At 54.0% G+C, this 20,501-nt stretch overlaps 1 protein-coding gene across 8 annotated transcripts in view; it reads left to right on the forward strand.

Annotated features, from left to right (window-relative positions):
* The window catches only part of LOC114845599 (rho GTPase-activating protein 44-like), a 28,812-nt gene that overhangs the window by 4,060 nt on the left and 4,251 nt on the right, over window positions 1-20,501 (forward strand). The window contains exons 1-22 of one of the 8 annotated variants that reach the window (XR_008693270.1): window positions 328-7,239; window positions 10,029-10,068; window positions 10,484-10,603; window positions 10,902-10,978; window positions 11,065-11,176; window positions 11,256-11,332; window positions 12,235-12,352; window positions 12,439-12,507; window positions 12,612-12,693; window positions 13,320-13,447; window positions 13,652-13,763; window positions 14,133-14,214; window positions 14,311-14,391; window positions 14,912-15,025; window positions 15,117-15,208; window positions 15,278-15,458; window positions 16,409-16,426; window positions 17,306-17,500; window positions 18,090-18,620; window positions 19,362-19,468; window positions 19,556-19,939; window positions 20,090-20,150. Coding sequence is in view for 7 of the 8 variants with exons in the window: in XM_055504575.1 (XP_055360550.1) it covers window positions 6,962-7,239; window positions 10,029-10,068; window positions 10,484-10,603; window positions 10,902-10,978; window positions 11,065-11,176; window positions 11,256-11,332; window positions 12,235-12,352; window positions 12,439-12,507; window positions 12,612-12,693; window positions 13,320-13,447; window positions 13,652-13,763; window positions 14,133-14,214; window positions 14,311-14,391; window positions 14,912-15,025; window positions 15,117-15,208; window positions 15,278-15,458; window positions 16,409-16,426; window positions 17,306-17,500; window positions 18,090-18,620; window positions 19,362-19,468; window positions 19,556-19,939; window positions 20,090-20,097 (3,006 nt within the window). In the remaining variant the exon portion in view is untranslated. Of the gene's footprint in view, window positions 1-327; window positions 7,240-10,028; window positions 10,069-10,483; window positions 10,604-10,901; window positions 10,979-11,064; window positions 11,177-11,255; window positions 11,333-12,234; window positions 12,353-12,438; window positions 12,508-12,611; window positions 12,694-13,319; window positions 13,448-13,651; window positions 13,764-14,132; window positions 14,215-14,310; window positions 14,392-14,911; window positions 15,026-15,116; window positions 15,209-15,277; window positions 15,459-16,408; window positions 16,427-17,305; window positions 17,501-18,089; window positions 18,621-19,361; window positions 19,469-19,555; window positions 19,940-20,089; window positions 20,151-20,501 lie in introns of those variants that run through there. The other 7 variants (XM_055504575.1, XM_055504574.1, XM_055504576.1 and 4 more) reach the window with 7 other exon arrangements.

A 20,501-nucleotide genomic window follows, 5' to 3' on the forward strand; every position in this document is an offset into this window, starting at 1 on the left:
TCTCCTCTTTCTCCTTCTTCTTCTCCTCTTTCTACTTCCCCTCCTTCTTCTCCTTCTCCTTCCCCTTCTTCTTCTTCTCCTCCTCCTCCTCTTTCTCCTTCTTCTTTGTCTCCTTCTTCTTCGTCTCCTCTTACTTCTTCTTCTTCTCCTCTTACTTCTTCTCCTCTTTCTCTTCTTCTTTGTCTCCTTCTTCTTCTCCTCTTCTTCTTCTTCTTCTCCTTCTTCTTCTTCTCCTTCTTCTCCTCGTTCTCTTCTTCTTCTCCTCCTTCTTCTCCTCCTCCTTCCCCTCCTTCTTCCTCTTCTTCTTCTTCTTCTCGTTCTCTTCTTCCCCTCCTTCTTCTTCTTCTTCTTCTTCTCGTTCTCTTCTTCTCCTCCTTCTTCTTCTTCTTTGTCTCCTTCTTCTTCTTCTTCTTTGTCTCCTTCATCATCTTCTTCTCCTCTTACTTCTTCTTCTTCTTCTTTTTCTCCTCTTACTTCTTCTTCTTCTCCTTCGGACCCGCGTGTGTGTGCTCGTTCCGCCTCACGTCATCCTCTCATCTCCAGGCTTTGACGCGCATTCGTAGCCGCTCTGTCCTCCAGTGGAAGCGTCGCTTCGACAGCACAGCACCGTGTGAAATGACGTTTTGACAGCTCAGCCCTGAAGGCAATTAGCATCGGAGGGGAGATGATGGTGTGGACCAAAATAGCTCGGTTTGACACAGCCCGTGCGTGTTTACCTTAAAGATACAGAAGCAGAGCCTGTTTCAGGTTCAGTCACTTCGTAATCCTGCATCAGCTGCGTTTTCTAGCTTGAACTGGCAATTGAGGCATCACAGCCTTGTTCCCTGGGTGAGGTCTTGTAGGATTTAAGCTGCGTTGAACCAAGTCAGTCTCTAATGTGAGAGGTCGCTGCCAGTGGAGCGTTATTGGAGCCACTGGAGCTGATGGACAGATGCTCGTCCTCTTCAGCTCTGCTGATGCTGACATTTAGGGGATTGATTAGCTAAATGAGGAAGTACAGTAGAAGCAGGTGGAGGTTAGAGGTGCAGCGTTTTCTGTTTGCACATTCAGTGGCTTCGAATGAACCCTGTGGCTCCGTTAAACCTCTTTTCAGTGCACAAGTCGTGAGAAACGACTCGTTGGGCTGTTGACCTCCGACCCGGAGCAGATTAAAAAAATTAGGAATCAAGCCTCTTAGTGGATCCTGACGGGTGGACACGCTAAAGACGCATGTAAGAGATTTAAATCCTCCATTTGATGAAGATGTGGCAGACGTTGAGAACCTGTAGGAGAACGTGCCACATGTGGTTTAACAGGAACATTATTAGTAGACTCCAATTTAATCCAGTTCTCAGTCTTTCATTATTAAATAGCAGGACGTGCCGCGTGCCTCCTTTTTCTGCTTTTAGATTCTCCACCAGATGTTGACTTTAGGAGCTCTCGCTTGTGACCCGCCTGTGTTGCCGAGGCGCCGGGTCCCTGCGTTCCGCTCCGCATCCAGCCACAGCCACGCTCCGCCTTTCCTGTGTTCGACCCGCCGCCGCCGCTGAGCCTGGAAACTGCAGCTCAGCTGCAGCCGGGTCCCGCCCCGCTTCGAAAACAGGTGGCAGCCTCCGTGGCCCATCGGCCCTCGGCTGAGGCCCCTGTGCTCCATCACGGGGACAGGAAATGACATCAGGGGGCGGAGGCCGGCGCTCCCATGGCTCCCGCCGCGCGTTTCCACCGCCGTAATGGACACTGATTGCAGGTCTGTTATGGAGCGTGAGCTTCGCATGTGAACCGGGCTGACGTCGCTCTCCAGCTGTTCGTCTGAGCCGAGAGGAAACACGTCAGAGTCCTGTCACTGAGGCCTGGAGCTGATGGGGACGACTCCCAGCCGGCCGTGAGGACACGCTCCGGGTTCGTCTCCAGGACCTGGGTCAAAAATCACCTCTGCAGGAGCACGAGAACGCATTCAGGGGCCACCCTGAGTTTTACATCAGGGAACTGAGGCCACAGACCTGAGAACAGCGTTAGTTCAACATGTGTGTAATTATGTGATGAGAACTGGCTCCACATCAGAATCCAACAGTGTCGGGCTGGAAATGATTTATCCAGCTGCCAGTGAAAAAGCACAGTCCCGCTCCCGTCCATCAGAGCCCGTCTGAAATCAGCCGGCAGCTGATGGAGAGGAGAAGCCGCCTTCGTCATTTACGCGTTATCTCTGGAAGCCGGTTGCTCAGAGCCTGACTCATCGGCTGCTCCTCTCTAATGGGGGAGATTTAATACTCCTCTCTTGTTACTTCCCCGCGCGGCGGCGTGTCAGTCTTCAGAGAGATCCTTGAAGTGAAAGGCTTTGGCTTCACATGTGCTGCCTCTCAGTGGGGGGGGGGGGGGCGTTTTCATTCTGGGTTCATTATCAAACAGAGCAGTTCAGTGTAATGGAGAGGGAGGAGGTGATCACAATGAATCAGCCTTCGCTTCCGGTCGCCGGCGCTCACGTCCACGCCTGTTAAACCTTTAATGGGAAGTCCAGCCCTCGGGGCTCAGGTGTCAGACTGAGGGGTGAGATGGAGGGGGTGCAGAGAGGCTGCAGGCCCATCTCCTAAATACAGCACATGTAAATAAAACAGTGATTGGAAATGATAATTGCATTTTCCTGGTGGCGTTTAACGAGGGCGCGCCCACAGAGAAGCGCTTCGGCAGGTGCTTTATGACTCAGGCGCTGAGTCATAGAGGAAACTCCTGCAGTCCTCATCTGGCTGCAGGAAACACCCTGCTCCTGAGTTCCCTCAGCTTCAACAGAGACGCAGCAGCGCCAGCGCGCTTCAGGGACAAGGTGTCCGTCTGTTTGCGTTGCAGAGCGTGTGTGCTTTTAGAGGCTGTTCTTCACTGTGACGGCAGGTTGTCAGTGCAAACGAGTGGGAAACGTGATATTACATCATCATATGTCGTTTGCCATTTTACTCTGGGCATCTCTGAGCACACGCAGCTCAGCACATTTGGCTGCATGCGAATGCCATGAAGACTGTGAGCTCGTCGTCAGGTTGAGTGTGTGTGTGTGTGTGTGTGTGTGTGTGTCCGTGTCCGTGTGTGTGTCCAGGCAGCCGGGAGCTAAATGATGCAGGTGATGACTCACAGCCAGGCTTCCCTCTCCGTCTGCCTCATCTCGCCTTGGTTGAGCGTCTGGGGATGGATTTCTGCAGTGTGTTCAGAGCGGCAGCGTCCTACGCAGCTGACACAAACTGTGATAAACAAATCTGAGGGAGAATGTCATCTGTGTAACACAGTAAATACCAGCAGCCCCAGGCCTGTGGACGAGGAGGGCTGTCGGTAAACAGCATCTTATTAGCAGCTCTCAGTGGGAGGTGACGCTCAGATACCGGGACTTTTTAAATACAGATCCGTCTCCATCATCTGCTGCTTGGTGACTGTGATTGGAGGAGCCCTCTGCCGCTCACATCCTTTATCCCGCCCCCCCTGAACCTCCGTTCAGGCTCACAGGGACCAGACGTGTGACCTCAGGTTGAGTTCTGTGGCAGCGTTTGCTCCTAATGACCTCCAGCCTCTCCTCTGCTCCAGTGGTGAACGCGTTTGTGCCTCCAGACGGACGGGGAGCAGGCGCGACGCCCGCGGGCCTCTCCTCCGACGGCATCTGCGCCGGATGGAGCCCCAGCTGACGTTCTGCGAGCATGCGGCGCATGCGCTGCCTCTGAATCTGCAGCCTCCTCTGATGCACGTTTCACCCTGTCGTGCTGCAAATCGAGGGGCGGCCGCTGGGAGAGCGTCGTCCACGGGGACCGACCGACGCGTTGTCGCTGAAGTGTTCGGCGCCTTCTGACGTGGCGTCGCCAAACGCAGGAGGAGCCGTTGTGCGTCGTGATCAGCAGCTTTAACTGCGATGAATATTTTAGCGTGACAGAATGTGGTATGTGGGTCGAGCGAGGAAGCAGGGCCTTGCGGGGAGCTCCATAAATATCTCTCCTGCTGGTTTTAATAGTTCTGCTTTATTAGGGCTCTGTGCCACTCACTGTAACAGGTCCCCGAGACCCAGAGGAGCTGAGAGCAGCCGGGGGCGCGCGCTGCCTCATCTGAGTGTGACTCCACCGGGCGTCGATGGCGTTAAATCACAGCGTGAGAGGTGTCACAACGCGAAGACGCCGATGGATCCGTCGCCGGCGCTGCACGTTCGCTGCGAAGACTCGCGCCAGTCGAGGAAAGAGTCCGACTTTAACTGGACAAACGAGGCCGTGAACAGCGAAATGCAGATAACGATGGAGCAGCGAACAGCAAGCGGCCTTATTTACGAGTGTGTCACATTTTAGTGTCCCCTGGAAACGCGGCAGAGAATTTAATTTGCATCTGTGGTTTTGCTCTATTATGTTTGCCCTAAAAGTAAAGAATATAAATATATCCACACACTAATCATAATAATAAAAGAATAATGGAGTCATTAGGAATAAAAGTCCACAGTGTTGGTTCATTTCACCGTAATTACCACAGTAGCAGGATAATTACACTTCACTGCAGCAAAGCAGGAAACTAAAGGACTCAGATGAAAGCGTTGAACTGGACCATGTCAGATGCAACAGGTCGTTTCAGGAGCAGAGTGTGTGTGCGTTTTTGTAGTAGTAACCGCCTGTGTGAGAGTTCAGTATGAACTAAGAGGGACTTTAAGGATGTGGGTGGATCCATCGTAGTCCATCAGTCCGATGGGAGCTGCTGAGTCTGTGCATCAGTGGTGCATCAAAGCGTGCGTGCGTGCGTGTGTCTACGTCACAACTCGCCTTCAGATCTATTTCAGTCTGTTTCCAACCAGCGTTCACACAATGTGACAGCTGAGTAGATGCAGGTGAGGCGCTGCCAACCTGAGCTCCTCTCAGCAGCTGCTGAGCTCGTCCGACGCCACGCTGGACCGTGACGTCGGCGGTCGTGCCCGGCTCCGCGCCCGCGGCCCCCTCCCTGCCGTGGGAAACGCACACGCTGGCGTGGACGCTCATAAATCCCGTGTACACACAGTGACAGTCGTGTCTGTTTAAACCACAGCTGAGGCGATTACACACGCGACGTCCTTGTGTAAATGTGAATTAGTGCTGACATTTTGATCAACTGCAGCTCACTGTCGCGGCTCGCTTCATATTCACACACGGCTGCTTCGGTGAGACACGCTGTAAATCACGGGGCGTCTGATGTAGATTTGCCTTAATGGGACCCAGTACGAAGGTCTGAGACGGTCCTGGACCCAGACTGGCCTTTAGAAGTGAATTTACTCATTAAATGTCACTTCTCGAAATGTGAAAGGACAAAAGGCTGCGGCTGGAAGTGAGCAGCGAGGAGGAATGAGGTCAGCCGTCTCCACGGCAACCGCTGAACCTCACTTTGCTGAAACGGGCCCAGATCTGAATCTGAAGACGCGGCAGCGGAGGGAGAGAGGACGATCACCGTTATCGTCAGCTGTCGGGAGACGAGGAGCGAAGCGCTCCGTTTAAACTGCAGACCTGGTTCCAGGCGCATTCCAGCGCTCGGCACCATATTGTGTCGTCCCGCTTGTCACCTGCTTGAGTTGCTTCAGAGCAGAGCCGATGCCAAAGCAAACATAAAGGTGTGTTTGTTTGCGTGGGAGCCTTTTTTTTTCCAGCTTTGGAGCTGCTTCCCGGGTGTCGTTGTCGCCTCCTCCTCAGTGTCATTAGCCGTTCTGTGTAATTGTTGACGGAAACTTGGCAGGAGGAGCGTCCTCTGGGCCGGCGCTGCGGCAGAGACGGGTCCAAAGACCCGTCCAGGGCCCGGGTGCCGTCAGCGGGTGCCGCGAGCAGAGCGACGACGTCAGGCTGGAGGGGAGAAGGGTGTGGGGGGGGGGCAGTGTCAGAGTCGCGGCCGCCTGCCAGAATGTGTGAGATCCTCTCAGAACGGGCTGCTGGCGCCGACCCAGCTCCCGCTGAGAGCAGCGGGCCGGACGAGGCTCCGTAAACACATGTCGGGCTGGAAGAAGAGCAGACACTCCACCAGATGTTGGCCTTTCTCTGGGAACGCACCTGCTCAAGTTGTTAGCGCGCGTGCAGCCTCGGAAACAAAGGCCATTTTACATCCTGCTGATTTTAGGGAAGGTGTGTTGTCTAAACACGGAGCATCCAATCACCTCCTCACTAATGTTTATACAGGACTCCAGCCAACAGATGAAGGTGATGATGATGATGCTTGGGGAAACTCAGCTGATCTTTGCAGGAACCGTCCAGGCATCAATCAGCTGTTCTCAGACCAGCTGTGTGCGGACGTAAACGCCCCGGGCGCTCTCTTATTGCATGTTGACACATGGGAAGCGCTGAAGCCTGTTGACGTGTGTGTGAGTGGGGACGGATCAGCAGCAGCGGTGACGGGCGTCACGTCCGTGCGTTGGTGAGATGCTGTTGTGTTGTTGTTGTGTTGTTGCAGCCTCGTGTCTGTGTGTCAATAACCCGTTCCTCCTACAATGAGTTCCCTGGGAACAGTCCAGCAGGTTCTGCAGGCTGATGAGTTCCTCTGTTGTCAGTGGCGAAGGCCGAGCACCTCCGGGTGAATCTGGAATGAGTCAGGCCGTTTGGTTGCATTCAGCTTAGGAACGCCGGGGGATTTAGTGCTTGTGGAGAAAAACACAGACTCTCAGGGGACCTGGATACGCTGCACTTCAGGCTGTGAGTGGCATTTTGATTGGCTGAGCTGTGGAGCGGCTCCAGCGCTGGCTTGTGTTTTTATTGTGTGCTTTGTTGGGTTGCAACTGTTTGCTATGCAACAAGTGCCTCAGCATCAAGGTGTGTGTGTGTGTGTGTGTGTGTGTGTGTGTGTGTGTGTGTGTGTGTGTGTGTGTGTGTGTGTGTGTGTGTGTGTGTGTGTGTGTGTGTGTGTGTGTGTGTGTGTGTGTGTGTGTGTGTGTGATGCATCCTTAGGAAGAATCCAGTAATACTGTTAAGAAGTGACTGAAGTGACTGAGGGTTGTAGTCGAGCGCTGGACCAGGAGTTGGTGCAGTCAATGACCTTGAAGCTAAAAGACCTGCTCTTCCGTGTGTGTGGTGTGTGCGTCTGCCCCAGCGATACTGATCTCATCTTGGGTGGTTCTGCTGTGGTGACAAATGGATGCTGGGCCGCCGGCGCCGCACCTCAGGCTCCCGTCAGAGGAACGACTCCACTTTACTCCATCGCCTCATTCATCTCCGCGCGTCTTTTCTCCACTCTGACGGTCGATCCGTCCGCCCATCCATCGTCTCCACCCGCTGCCATAGCAACCATAGCAACCTCACCCCCCACACAGTAAGTGGCAGCAGAGAGAAGCATGCTGGGTAATCGGACCTAACCTACAACATGCCTCCTGGGGTGTGTTTCTGTCCTTGAACAGTTTTGTCGTCATCATAAAATGACTCCAGTCTGAAGCTCTGATCAGACAATATAAGAAATTAGCATCTTTATTCCTCCATGATACAGAATGATGCGCATGATGTTGCCATGGTGATAACATTAAACACAACATCACTGAGGTCAATAGCGGGACCACTGGGGTCACATCTGCCTGTGTGACTCAACAAAGGTGGATGCGTGGGATCAGCGGCTCTGTTCTCTGCCTCTACAAGTGCAGGGCACAGAAAGCTGAAGGGTTCTGGTTCTTTAAGGAAACGCTGGACTAGAGAACTAGGAAAAACAAGCGGAGTTCACAAGAGAACAGCGTGTACCCAACCCTCCCGACGTGTCTCTGGGAGCTCTATTACAGCAAACACCTCTATTATCGCCTCCGCTCCCGTACTCCTCGCCGCCGCCGCCCCGTCTCCCGTCTCGGTGCCGGTGGGAATCCTGGGTGTGACGACAGAAGCTGATGCTGCAGTGGAGCGTTCCGGACGCTGTGGCGCCCTTGATGTGTCAAACAATTAACAAAAAGCTGCAGAGAGGAGCCGGTGAGAGAGACGCAGCGTCTTCACAGCGTGCTCAGGCTCGGCTCATTCACTGGCTCTTATTTATGGACCCTGTGGGAATGACTCTACTCCTCCAGACGCATAAAATCATTTATGAAATAAATCTGAAATCATATATAACTGCAGATACTAACAGGCATCGGAGCAGTTTTCTCCAGTATCTCTGCAGGTGTTTCATCCTGCAGGCGAGTTAATAATGAAGCTATTTCCTCCACGGAGACGTGTGGTGTTACATTTTGCAGGTGGATCTGCAAACACAATAAAGACAAGCCTGAGGTCAAGGAAATGTCAGCGAGCGTCCTTTAGGTAGAAGAGCTCACAGCAGGAGGCGACGGGCGTTTGCTCTGCATGTGCTGAGCCTCGTACGAAGCCTGGGAGGAGGTGAACAAATGTCACAGAAGAGAAGATCACAGCGCATCCTTTGCGTCGTGGGCTTGTTTGGATTAGCTGTGTTTGTGTGACGCCGCTGGACCTCGCGGTGTTGATTCACTGTGAACCTGCTCATTAGCGCGTGTGTGCGGAGGTGTTTACACCACAGTCATTATCCCTCGGTTAAATTCACTGAGCTGCTAAATCTTGGGCTTCACTTTCTAGTTGTCAGAGAGGAACTGGATTCTGATCAACTGCAAGTTGTCACCTGGAAAAGCGCTTCGCTCGCGCTACTGGGGCCGTTTTCCCCCTGCCTGGTCAGCGTTCTCCCCATTTTGGCCTGCCTGGTCCCTCCCCGCTCCTCTGCCCGTTGTCCCTCTGGTTCCGCCAGGTCCGCCCGCTCTCCGCCCACTCCCTCCCTCACTCACCTGCAGTGAGTCCAGAACCAGCCGGGCAGCGTTTAAACCAACCCAGTGTTGCGTTGGGTCTCACTCATAGTAATGGATTTACCAACAGACACAAAAGATACAACAACTGATAAGATACAACATAACAAAAGGAGACGTGAAGGTGAAGTGATAATAAGGTTCTGCCGCTGCCTCATGTAAGAGCAGGAGTTGCAGCAGGACTGAGACCGGCTGAGATGACAGAATGGGAGAGAGCAGCTTTTCCTCTGCCTGTCAGGGATCCAGCTGTTTCACTTCAGCCCGATCCATAATCATCCAGCTGAGCCAGAAAAGGTGTGAGACTGACAATTACAGCATGGATCCTCTTTGTTCTGTTGCACAAGACATAAACCCACAACCGCTGCGTTGTATGAAATCTACTGCGGCTCGAGCTGTTGCTGGAGGTGAAACTGCCTCGGAGGATCAGACCGAGGCTGTGGTGATTGATAAGAGAACATACCAGACAGTCGGGTCTCATTTCCCTCCTCTTCCTTCGCTTCCTCCTCCTCCATTCTCACACTCGCCTCGTCGTTGCTGCCTGAACGCGGGCGCCCCCTCCCTGGATGGATTCTTTGGTTCAAACATGCAGAACCTTCTTGGCCCACTGAGATGTGGGGATTTGTTGTAATGGTCAAATTTCAATCTAAACTGAAGTTGGACTGAGATTCGTAGTTATAGAACAGTTTATTCAACCTATTGAATGAGTTCCAGAGCTGGTGGAGCTCTGGGCCCGGAGAAGTGGTTCCGGGCCTCCTTGTCCTGTGAGCGGCCTGTGAGTCAGCGGACCGGACCGGACCGGAGCGGGTTGGCCTGCGTCTGGGTCGGGCTTCTTACCTCTGAGGATGAACAGCATCTCAGAGGCTTTTAGGGAAAGTGGTTCCCGGCTGTGGCTGGTGTAGAATCAATGCGTGTGGCGTTGGATCCGAGAAGCGCTGAGCTCGGTGGTGAGTCTGAGGAAACGTCTGCGGTCCAGTAGATTGTTGTAACACAGTTATGAAGATTTATGCACAAAACTAGAATCCACATAAACTATTCTTCGGTGTCACTGTGGCCGAGTCAGTTTAACATCTCAGACTTCATCTTGCTGCCAATAATTCAGATTTTGGCCCCAAAATCCCCTGAAGGGAATGAAACATCAGGTCACGCGTCTCTTTACACTGGATCGTTAGTCATTTAATCCGTCTGTGCATCAGATACACAATTTGCCTAGAAAACAAGCATGTTAATTGTTTGGACAACTCAAAGTGTTACTGTCATTTTTTTGAAGATGTTTTTGAAGGAGTTCAACCTTGTTTGATTCGACCTCTCGTTTCTCTTCTAGGGCTGAAAAAACAGAAGTACTGAGTGAAGACCTGCTGCAGGTACTGACGACGCCTCGTTCAACGCCGCTCCTCACAGGGAAAGAGGAGAATGGTTATTGGTGTGAAGTGTTGCTGCGCATAAAATGACCTTTTCAAATGGCTTCCAGAGCCTCCAGGCAAACGTTAATGAGCGCTGAAATTGAACCTCATCGCGAAGCACAAGGCTGAACGTCCCCGTCGACGGACCCGCGGTGCAGCGCAGTAATTGATCTGATTAATGACGCCTTCAGCGGCTGCGACATTAGTTCCACTGAGTTGGCTTAATAATGAAATAAGGGACGTTTAAGTAAGACGGGTAATAGTCTGGTAGAAGCCTCATCAGGTGTTTATGTGACAAGCAGCCGCTGAACCTGTAGCTTTTGGACGGGACCTCGCTCTCTCCGCTTGCGTCACCGCCGCCCTCTGTGTTCGTCAGGTGGAGAAGCGCCTGGAGCTGGTCAAGCAGGTGTCCCACAGCACGCACAAGAAGCTGACGGCCTGTCTGCAGGGCCAGCAGGGCGTGGAGGTGGAGAGGAAGTCCGTGCGCTCGCCCTCGGTGAGCTGCAGCACTGTTCACGTGTGTTTGTTCATACATGTTAGAGCGCACAACCCACCGGACCTGCAGAACCCTCAGCATGAGCTCACACCTCCCGTCATCCTGAAGTCAGGTTCATTATCACACATCACAGCCTCCAGGTGTTATATTGAGATATTGTAAAGATTTGTAACTTACTTAACTCTGGGGAAAGATTGTCTTTTTGTGCACCTGTGACTGCTTAATTACACTTTTGTGTCTGTTTGTGACACGCTGATATGTGAGTCGACTGAATCGCCCGCCGACTGTTTGTTTGCAGAAGAAGCTTCCCCTCACGACGCTCGCACAATGCATGGTGGACGGAGCGGCGGTGCTGGGCGACGAGTCTCTGCTGGGGTGAGGCGGCTGCCAGGGCGCGCACGGTGCACGGGTTCGAGGTGTTTGTCTGTTGTCTGACGCCGCGGCTTGGCTGTGTGCTGCAGGAAAATGCTGAAGCTCTGCGGGGACACGCAGGAGCGGCTGGCGCAGGAGCTCATCCTGTTCGAGCTCACCGTCGAGAGGGAGGTCATCGAGCCCCTGTACGACCTCGCCGAGGTACAGGACCAGCGTTCATGCCCAGATCAAACGCAAAACGCAGCCAATCAGTGGCAAAACCAACCTCTGCTTTCCCCAGGTGGAAATCCCAAACATCCAGAAACAAAGGAAGCATTTAGCGAAGCTGGTGCTGGACATGGACTCGGCTCGCACACGGTGAGAGAGACCTGGCTGTGAATGTGGAAACTCCATCTCGTGATCACTCGGTCCTGATCTGAATGTCACTGGGCTTTGATTTTGGGCCGCGGAGCAGGAGCCGGAGCATCGGCGCTGCTCTTAAAGCTCTCTGCCCAGGTTTTTTTAAATTCCTGCAAATGGAACTTCCATTTTGAGTTCATGTTGCAGCGTGTTGAGTTTGCTGCATTGAAGCCCAGAGCAGGACTTTCTGTTTTGCGGAGCATCACGCTGCTAGACTCAATCCTCACAGCCCCCCGTGGTTCAAATATCACAGACCGCTCACTGTGGGCTCAGACTAACACCACATACGAATCATGTGCCAGAAGTGGCAGCTTTAAGTTGGACTCGGGCGTTAAAGTCCGACATGCTCAGCCTTTTGAACCTGCAAAGGTGTGGAAACGCTCGGTGACCTCCTCCCTCCGTCCCACGCAGATTCCCTTCTCTCGTCCGTGGCTGAAACACACACTCACTTCGCAGAGCTGCTGTCGTTTCAGGTCCATTATGAGCAGCGACGTGGAGGAATGGGTCCGGACTGTCGCTTGAGTTTTTTTAGTGACCTAAATCTGAGCTGAATTTTTTTCCCATCATCCCGCTGTGTGCTGAGCTCCTCTGGCAGGGCGGCGCATTATCTCCTCCCAGACTGCTCAGACACAAGTCAGACAGAAAGTCTGACAGAGAGAGGGAAGAGGAGACAAAATGGCTTATGATGAATGGATGAATGAGGATGCGCAGCTTAATCCAGCCTGTTTTGTCAGGAATCGTTTTGTTAAAGTAGCTTCAGCTCAGAGTAATTGTCTGGCAGGAATAAGCTGCTGTATGAAGATGCTTTGCGTACATGCAGTATATCCTGCACAAAATATCCCCAAATGTCCTGCGTGCAGGTATTATCAGTCCACGAAGTCGTCGGGACTGTCCAGCAACCTGCAGTCGACGGGGGCCAAGGCCGACCACCTCAGGGAAGAGATGGAGGAGGCAGCCAACCGCATGGAGATCTGTCGAGTCAGGGCTTTTCCACCCGCTCACATTAACGCTTGGTCTCTGCTCTCCATGCTTTTGTTTGATTCTGCTCTCTTCTCGTCCACCAGGATCAGTTATCAGCAGACATGTACAGTTTTGTGGCCAAAGAAATTGACTATGCAAGCTACTACCAGACCGTGAGTACGACCCCGTGGCCCCCCGCTGTGACGGCAGCCAGACCCCGAGCGCACAGGACGCTGCCGCTCGCCCGTCGTGACTCTCTCTCTCTCTCTCTCTGCAGCTGATAGAAGCCCAGGCCGAGTATCACAGGAAGTCGTTAGAGCTGCTCCAGAGCGTTCTGCCCCAGATCAAAGCTCATCAGGGTGAGTTTTGGTGCTTCTGTCCCTTCTCTAACCCCGTTAAGCTCTGCTCCGATTCTTATAAGAATAATCGCCTGTAAACAATTAGTCCTGCATGTGGAATGAAGCTGCAAAAGAAAGACCTGTTTTTTCAACTAATTAGCTCAAATCCCAGTTTCCCAGTTCCAACCCGGTGCAGACACCCCGACTTCCTCTTCAGGCATTTTAAAGCACATGAAATAATTTCAGATCTCAGCAATGAGAAGTAAAAATCCCGAGCGGCTTCAAGTTTACTGTCCTTCATATGTAAGAAAAGGTCGTTGCTACAGGTACCGTACCTCACACTGAAGCATTGTGATTTCTTAATGTAATTATCATTATTCCTGCAAATTATATTCAATTATTTATTCAATTATTAAACCAACGCTCACTGGCTCCATCACATCAACAGTGATGAAGTGTTAAAATGTTGTAGGAACACAAACAAAACAATGACCACAAACCTGCTGCTTGAGATAAAAAAAAAACCACAGCCGCCGTGCGTCTGTGTGCATCTGTGTGCGTCTGTGATTTGATGACTTGTGCCTCTAATGCGCTGAGCAGGTGTCCAGGAGGAGCAGAGTTTAACCGCCGTGTGTGTGCGTCTGCAGAGACCTGGGTGGAGAAGCCGTGCTATGGGAAGCCATTAGAGGAGCACTTAGCGCTCAGCGGGAGGGACATCGCCTTCCCCATCGAGGCCTGTGTCACCATGCTGCTGGAGTGCGGCATGCAGGAGGAGGTCAGCCTCCACCAACACACGCAGAAATGAAATCACTCTCCGTTAGCGTGGAGCCACGAGGTCCGGACTGCAGCAGTTTGCTCAAAGCGTCAAACAAATAAACCGACTGCTTAATTAGACGTGCTGGAAGGAAACGTGCCTGTTGGTGAGCACTGAGCAGCCTCGCTCCACGGCCCGCTCTGATTTTCTGATCGTGTGTCTCAGGGCTTGTTCAGAATCGCGCCGTCGGCCTCCAAGCTGAAGAAGCTGAAGGCGTCGCTGGACTGCGGCGTGCTGGACGTTCAGGAGTACTCTGCAGACCCTCATGCAATTGCAGGTGAGCGCATTGAATACATCAAGCTCATTTGCCTCTGATGCGTTCGAGTGCCGTCTAGTGATGAGCTCCAAATATAACAGGGATTAGTGTCAGACGTTCTTCACCGGCTGCAGGAGGCGAAACCTGTCTCGTTGCTGCTGCAGATTCTTTTAAGCAGGCGTGTGATAGACTACGGAAGAAAGCTGAGCTTTCAGGCTCATGATGCCTGTATTGATCTGTTTTTATTTTTATTTCAGTGGGCGCTGACTGCTGCATAATGCTGTTGTCTGATGAAAGCGCTCTGCCTCCAAAATAACAAGTTGTTCCTTTTTTTTCTGGAGAACAGGAACGACCCTCGGGTTCATTTTGGTTTCGTGTCGTTTCCTCCAGGTGCTTTAAAGTCGTACCTACGGGAGCTTCCTGAGCCGCTCATGACCTTTGAACTCTACAACGACTGGATCCAGGCCTCCAAGTCTGTAGCGCATCAGAACAACGCTCGTCTTCACAGCGTTCTGAACATTTCCTCTGTTTTTTTCCAGCGTCTTAACTGTTCTCTGTCGCTCCGCAGTGTTCAAGATCAAGACAAGAGACTTCAGGCTCTCCTTCGAGCCTGTGAGAAACTCCCCCCGGCCAACAACAACAACTTTAAGTGAGTCACTGCCTTCATGTTGTTGCCTTGTTATTTCTCATGGCTCCTTTTATCCAGATAAATGACGTGTGACTTTTCCAGATAAAATTATTGTACGGCTCATACTTTAAGTGCAGCTCACTTTTCAGTCACCTCATTAAACTCAGCCCAGAGCGTCTCCGATCGTCACCTGTCTGACAGAAGCCTGACCTGTGTGTGAAGCGTGGCTGAGAGAGAGTCCTCCTGCTCTGACGGGATTAGGATGAGCACTGGATATTTGCCCGAGGGGTTGCGTCATGATCGAAAGACAAAAAGAGCGGCGGAGGAGGAGGAGGCAATAAACGGGGGAAACACCGCAGCTCCTGTCAGTGTCATCATCAGCGGGGCTCATTTTTAGACGCTGCTCCTCCTGTTTGAGTGATCGCTGCTCGCTGGGACTCGTTCATTCGTGTTCATTCAGCTGCAGCTGGAGCCGCAGAAACTCTGGCCCATTTCGAGGTTCAGGACCGGTCTAATGGCTTCCTGTGTTCCTTTTGAACAGGTATTTGATCAAGTTCCTCTCCAAACTGACGGAGTACCAGGACGTGAACAAGATGACGCCTGGAAACATCGCCATCGTGCTGGGGCCCAACCTGCTGTGGACACACAACGAAGGGTGAGACGCACAAAACAGGGATGTCTGATTTTAACCTCTGAGCCCAAAGTCCTCCATCATAAACGGAAGCGTCCGTCTCCTCTGCCTGCAGCAACATCACGGAGATGATGACGACGGTTTCCCTGCAGATCGTGGGCATCATCGAGCCCGTCATCCAACACGCCGACTGGTTCTTCCCCGGAGGTGAGCGAGCGCCGCCGCCGCCGCCGCGTCTGAGCGGCGCGACGCTGAACGGTGTCGTCTGTCTTCCAGAGATTGAGTTCAACCTCACGGGGAACTACGGGAGCCCCGTCCACACCAACCACAACGCCAACTACAGCTCCATGCCGTCCCCGGACATGGAGCAGGTGGAGCGCAAGCAGAGCGACCAGAGCCGGCGGCCGCTCAGCGTCGCCACGGACAACATGATGCTGGAGTTCTACAAGAAGGACGGGTATGACATCATCAGCCCTCACCCCCGTGGGCCCAGTCTGTCTGAATGCACCAACCAGCCGTCACGGTGTCACTCCGTGGCTCGTTGCTCAGCCTGGAGAGAGCCTTTGAAAGGAGAAAGAGATGTTAACAGATGAGAAAGTGAGGGGGAGGAGGAGAGAGGTGACATTTAGTCTGTGAAATGAGGAATCTGACGATCCTGAGGCTCTGGAAGAGGATTAGCTCCCAAGCAGGCGGTCACTTTCCTTCTGTCTGTCTCGGTGTCTCCGGCTCCCACGCTTTAATACGCGCTCGCTCTTATCAGGCCCGGTGGGAAGTCTGAGCCGTCTGCAGCCCCGGGACCAAAAGGGTCCAATTAGAGCGGGGCCGAGTGCCGGGTTTGATCAGTGGAGCTCAGCCTTGAACAGAACCACAGTGAGACTGTGAGAAGAGGTCGTGCACAAAAACACCACGTGCACGGAGTCATGCACGCCGGGTCCATGCAGCATGTGCTTCACACAGACTATTAAACCGGCAACGGGCCTCGGGACGGAAGGCTCGCTTCCTCCCACGCAGCAGCGTCCTTGGACGTCCTTTTAAACGCTCGTTAGTTGACTGGCGGCAGAAAGATTTGCATTTGAATTGTTCTCAATTAACGCAGGCAGCGAAAGCCCACAGGTGTTTGTTGTTAAATTAGGACCTGAATGTTTGGAGCCGTGTCAGGTTCAGGTGCTGCGGTAGCTGATGCTGCCATCGCTAAGCAACCACCGCCTTCGGGAAGCGTTTGACCCAATTAGGGCTGAGCTCTCGGGGTTCATCCCCCGATCGCCCCCCTCCTCACACTGCCCCCCCCCCGTGGCTCTCTGCTCCCGTCCCGGCTCTCGCCTCAGTTCCGCCGCTGTGCTGACGATGCCGTCGCCCGTGTTCTTTCCTCCTGTGCTCATTGTGTTTGTCTCTGTTTTAACAACGCAGCATTAGGAAGATACAAAGGTAAAGTACAGCTTCTTCTCCTTCAGCCATTCTGCCATTGGTCCAGTCAATCATCTGCACAGTGTGTGTGTGTGTGTGTGTGTGTGTGTGTGTGTGTGTGTGTGTGTGTGTGTGTGTGTGTGTGTGTGTGTGTGTGTGTGTGTGTGTGTGTGCGCGTCTGTGTGTGTGTGTGCGCGCGTGCGTGTGTGTGTGTGTGTGTGTTTGTGTGAACATAGTGACACATGGACTCGTGAAGCTCAGCGTCCCAGTGAAGAAGCAGGCCTTTGTCTGTGTGTTTACATAAGGAGCATCTCTGCAGCTTCTGGCACTGGATGAGCCTGTTCAGCTCGTTAGGACACAAGCCTCTTGTTTCATAGTCTTAACTGACATCGCTAAGTTTGGGTTTTTTTTTTTTTTTCTTTTACCATTCTTCCGGAAGCTAAAGACACTTAGGTCCAGAGCTCATGCTACAAGACAGATTCTCTGAGTGGTTCATGGGCTTCATAGACAGTTATGGGCTGTGGAGTGTGTGTGTGTGTGTGTGTGTGTGTGTGTGTGTGTGTGTGTGTGTGTGTGTGGTCACAGCTTTGCATCATTGCATGTCAGGCTTCCAGGCATCAGGAGGGTCAGTGCTCCTGTGCAGCCCCCCCCCCGTCGCCCCCCGGCTCTGAACCCTCCGCCTGGTAAACGTCCAGGCTCCTCGAGCATCTTCTTCTTCTCCATCGGCTCCTCGTCGTCCTTGCGTTGCCATTATTTTCCCATCCCACCTCACTCATGCCCGTTCTCACACAGCTGTAGCTCTCAGTGGATCCTAAAGGGCGGGTGGGGACTGTTCAGGCACTGGGGGGTGAAGCTGCCCCCCCCGGCTCTGACCGGCTCTGCGTCTGTGTCCCACTGCAGCATGGGCGTCAGGGTGATGGACACCTCTTGGGTGTCGCGCCGCGGCTCGTCGTCGTCGGCGCGCGCGGCCTCCTCCACGCCGCCGAGCGCGCGCGGCCCCGCCCACCCCGCCGACGCCCTCCCCCCCGAGCCTACGGGGGAGTTCTCTGCCACCCCCTCCCCCACCCCTCCTCCCACTAGCAGCGACCGAGCCAGGTAAGGCCAACGTGCACCCCCCCCCACCCCGGCACCGCCCCCGCCTCCCGCTGCCCCCCCTCCCCCACTGCGTGTGCTGCTGCGACACCGACCGGCACCAGAACCGCCCGTCTGCTCCCGCCCCCCGCTCCTCGTCCGCTGCTTCCACCCGCAGGGAGCGGTGGCGCTGTGTGAACCCCAGAGCTTCACCTCTGCTGGAGCATGTCAGTGCAGGCTTTGACTTCCTCCTGTCTCGTCTCCGACGCTGCAGAGTGTTTCCGGTCGAGTCAGATGAAATCAGGACGTCAGTAAATGTTTGGTGCTGCATGTGCATGAATTCTCTCTGTTTGTTTCCCATCAGTCCAAGCATCATTCACAGCATAACAGCCCACTGTCGCAAGGCCCTGCAGTGGATGAGGTGACTGACTTTGATTTGCATTCCCCTTGGAGCCAACACTTCCCCTTCCCAACACTCGGCTCCTTCCGTATGATGGACCCAATCACAGTCTGTTATTACATCACGTCTGATGCATTGATCCACTTTGCAGCTGTGTAGGAAGTGCAGACGAGCTCCGCTCCCCACGAACCATTGCTGTCTTTATCATTGCAGCTCAGATGACGCGTCTTCCAACTGGTCGGACTCCTGTTACGCCTACCCCTCCCCCGAGGAGGAGAGGCCGCCGCCCCCGTACCCCTCTTTCTCATCTTCCTCCTCCTCCTCATCCTCCTCTTGCTCCTCCTACTCGCTCAATCACCACCATTTCTGTACCCGAGCACCTCCGAGTATGCGTCCCGTCGCTCGCAGCCCCGAGCCGGCGCCCCTCGGCCCGTCGCCCCCCCTGCACCGCTCCGGCTGCACCCCGCCCCCCTTCCTCCACTCCCTTTGCTCGTCCCCTCAGCCGCTTGACGTGAACTCCAACCCCAAACCCCTGCACCTGCCCAAACAGGCCCCCCCGTCCGACGCTCCGCATGCCTCCCCCTCCGAACCCAACGGTTCCACTCTGTACATCAAACCCCCGCTGGTTCTTACGCGCCAAGACCTGCTCCTGGGTTCCCCCAAACCCCCCAACACCCCCCTGTCTGCCCCCCCTCCGTGGGCAGCCTGTGTCTGTGGCCGAGAGAGAGGAGCCAAGCTGACTAGGTAAATGCAGAACGCGGCGTGTACAACACAGCTCACACACAAACGAAGGGGGGAGGATATGAGGAGAGAAGGAGACGGGTGAGATTAAGATGCTCCCATCAGCACCAGTCTGTCCTCCATTTTATTAATTTCTTCAGTTTCATATCTGTCAGTCACAGACATCATCGTTTTTACGACAGGTCTTCTCATAATCAGATCCATCTTTAATTTAAAACCACATATGCAACCCATAACTTCCCATGTTGCCTGTATGTTCAGGAGCCAGTTGCCAGGCAACAAAGGAAATTCAAAGCGTTGAGTGAATACCATTATAAAAGTGGGTGTTAATGAGTCATACCAGTGGGCCCAGTCAGCCCTGAATGGTGTAGGAAACGGATCAGAGCACAGAAAGCGGCGTCAATTAAAGGCATTCTTTTGGTTTTGACCCTGGAGACGGTCCCAGAGAAGCTCACCTGCGTCAGACCGTCCCCGTCGCGGAGCTGAAGCTGGCAGGCGACACATTACGACGGTCAGAGCGCGATGTCGACGCGTCTCTCGCCTCCACGCTCTTCGTCCCACTCTCAGCTTTTCTGCCCTGCAAAACTGAGGAAGATCCATCCAGCCATCGCATTAATTGCGTCGTTCCTGCCGCGTCTGCAGCTCGACATTGAACTGCGCATGACGTGCTTTAAGATTTGCAGAAACTGGGCCGAGGTGATGGCGACGGAGGCGTGTAATGCGTGTGTGTCCTTCGCTCCGCAGCACCCTGAAGAACAAGGAGCTCTCCCCGGTGATCGGACAGAAAGGACTCCAGGGAGCAGTGACCTCTGGTGGACAGTCGGAGCACAGCCCGCACACCCTGAGGAGAGGTAACGCGGCCGAGCCGAGCCGAGCGATGTTTAAAGACGCAGCTCCTCCTCTGAGTCTAAGGTCCGTTTCCGCTGGCCGCCCTGCAGCAAAGAAGCTGGCCCCCATCCCACCGAAGGGCCCCTACTGTCCGTCGGGGGCCGTGTCCGACCAGTCCACGGGGCAGCCGTCCCCCGTCAGCCTGTCGCCCACCCCCCCCAGCACCCCGTCCCCCTACGGCTTCAGCTACCCGCAGGGCTACGCCACCATGGGCTCCCCGGGGCAGGCGCAGCTGGCCCCCACGCCGTCGCTGTCCTCGCCGCCCTCGCTGGCCGGGACGCTCACCAAGGCCCGGCCCACGCCCAAGCCGCCGCGCCAGAGGCCCAACTTACCGCCGCCTCAGCCGCCGTCCACGCCCGGCACCAGCCCCCAGCCTCTGGACCACTCCACGGGCCTTCTGGACGGCTTGTCTCCTGGGGAAAGCATGTCCACAGGTTTGAATGTGTTTCATTCAATGCACCCATTTAATATTTATTCAAATGTAAGTGTGTTTTAGTATTGATGGCCTTGATATAAGTTCTGGGCCGTGGTCATGTCTTTGTCTAATCTCCACTCTTCGACTGCTCTTATTGTCCCACTTGCAGCCGTATGAGGCAGGAGGTTCTGTGTGGTTCTAAGTGTGAGAGGGACTTTTAGGGTAAGCAGGTGTGTCCCGTGCTCCATCCCTCCGGTTCCTTCCCCGAGCTTGACCTGCAGCCAGCTCACAGCTCACAGCCCCACGCACCACGGCCTGCATTTATCAAACACGCAGCTTCATAGGAAGAGACCAGAGAAGAAGAGTAGATCAGCAGAACGCTGGAATCAGCTGGATGCTGGGTCGCTCTGACTCCCATTGGCTGCTCCTTGTTTGACGAATGCAGGCCTTGGTCACCGTCCGATCCCGAGTCCCAGGGCGAGCTGCGGCCGTGCTCACCTTGAGCCACTGAGCCGGCCTTTGCATGGTGGCTGAGACTGATGCATGGCTTAGTTTGACAGACGGTTCAGGCTGAAAGTTTG

Source organism: Betta splendens, chromosome 19, assembly GCF_900634795.4.
Source record: "Betta splendens chromosome 19, fBetSpl5.4, whole genome shotgun sequence".
Taxonomy (NCBI): Eukaryota; Metazoa; Chordata; class Actinopteri; order Anabantiformes; family Osphronemidae; genus Betta; species Betta splendens.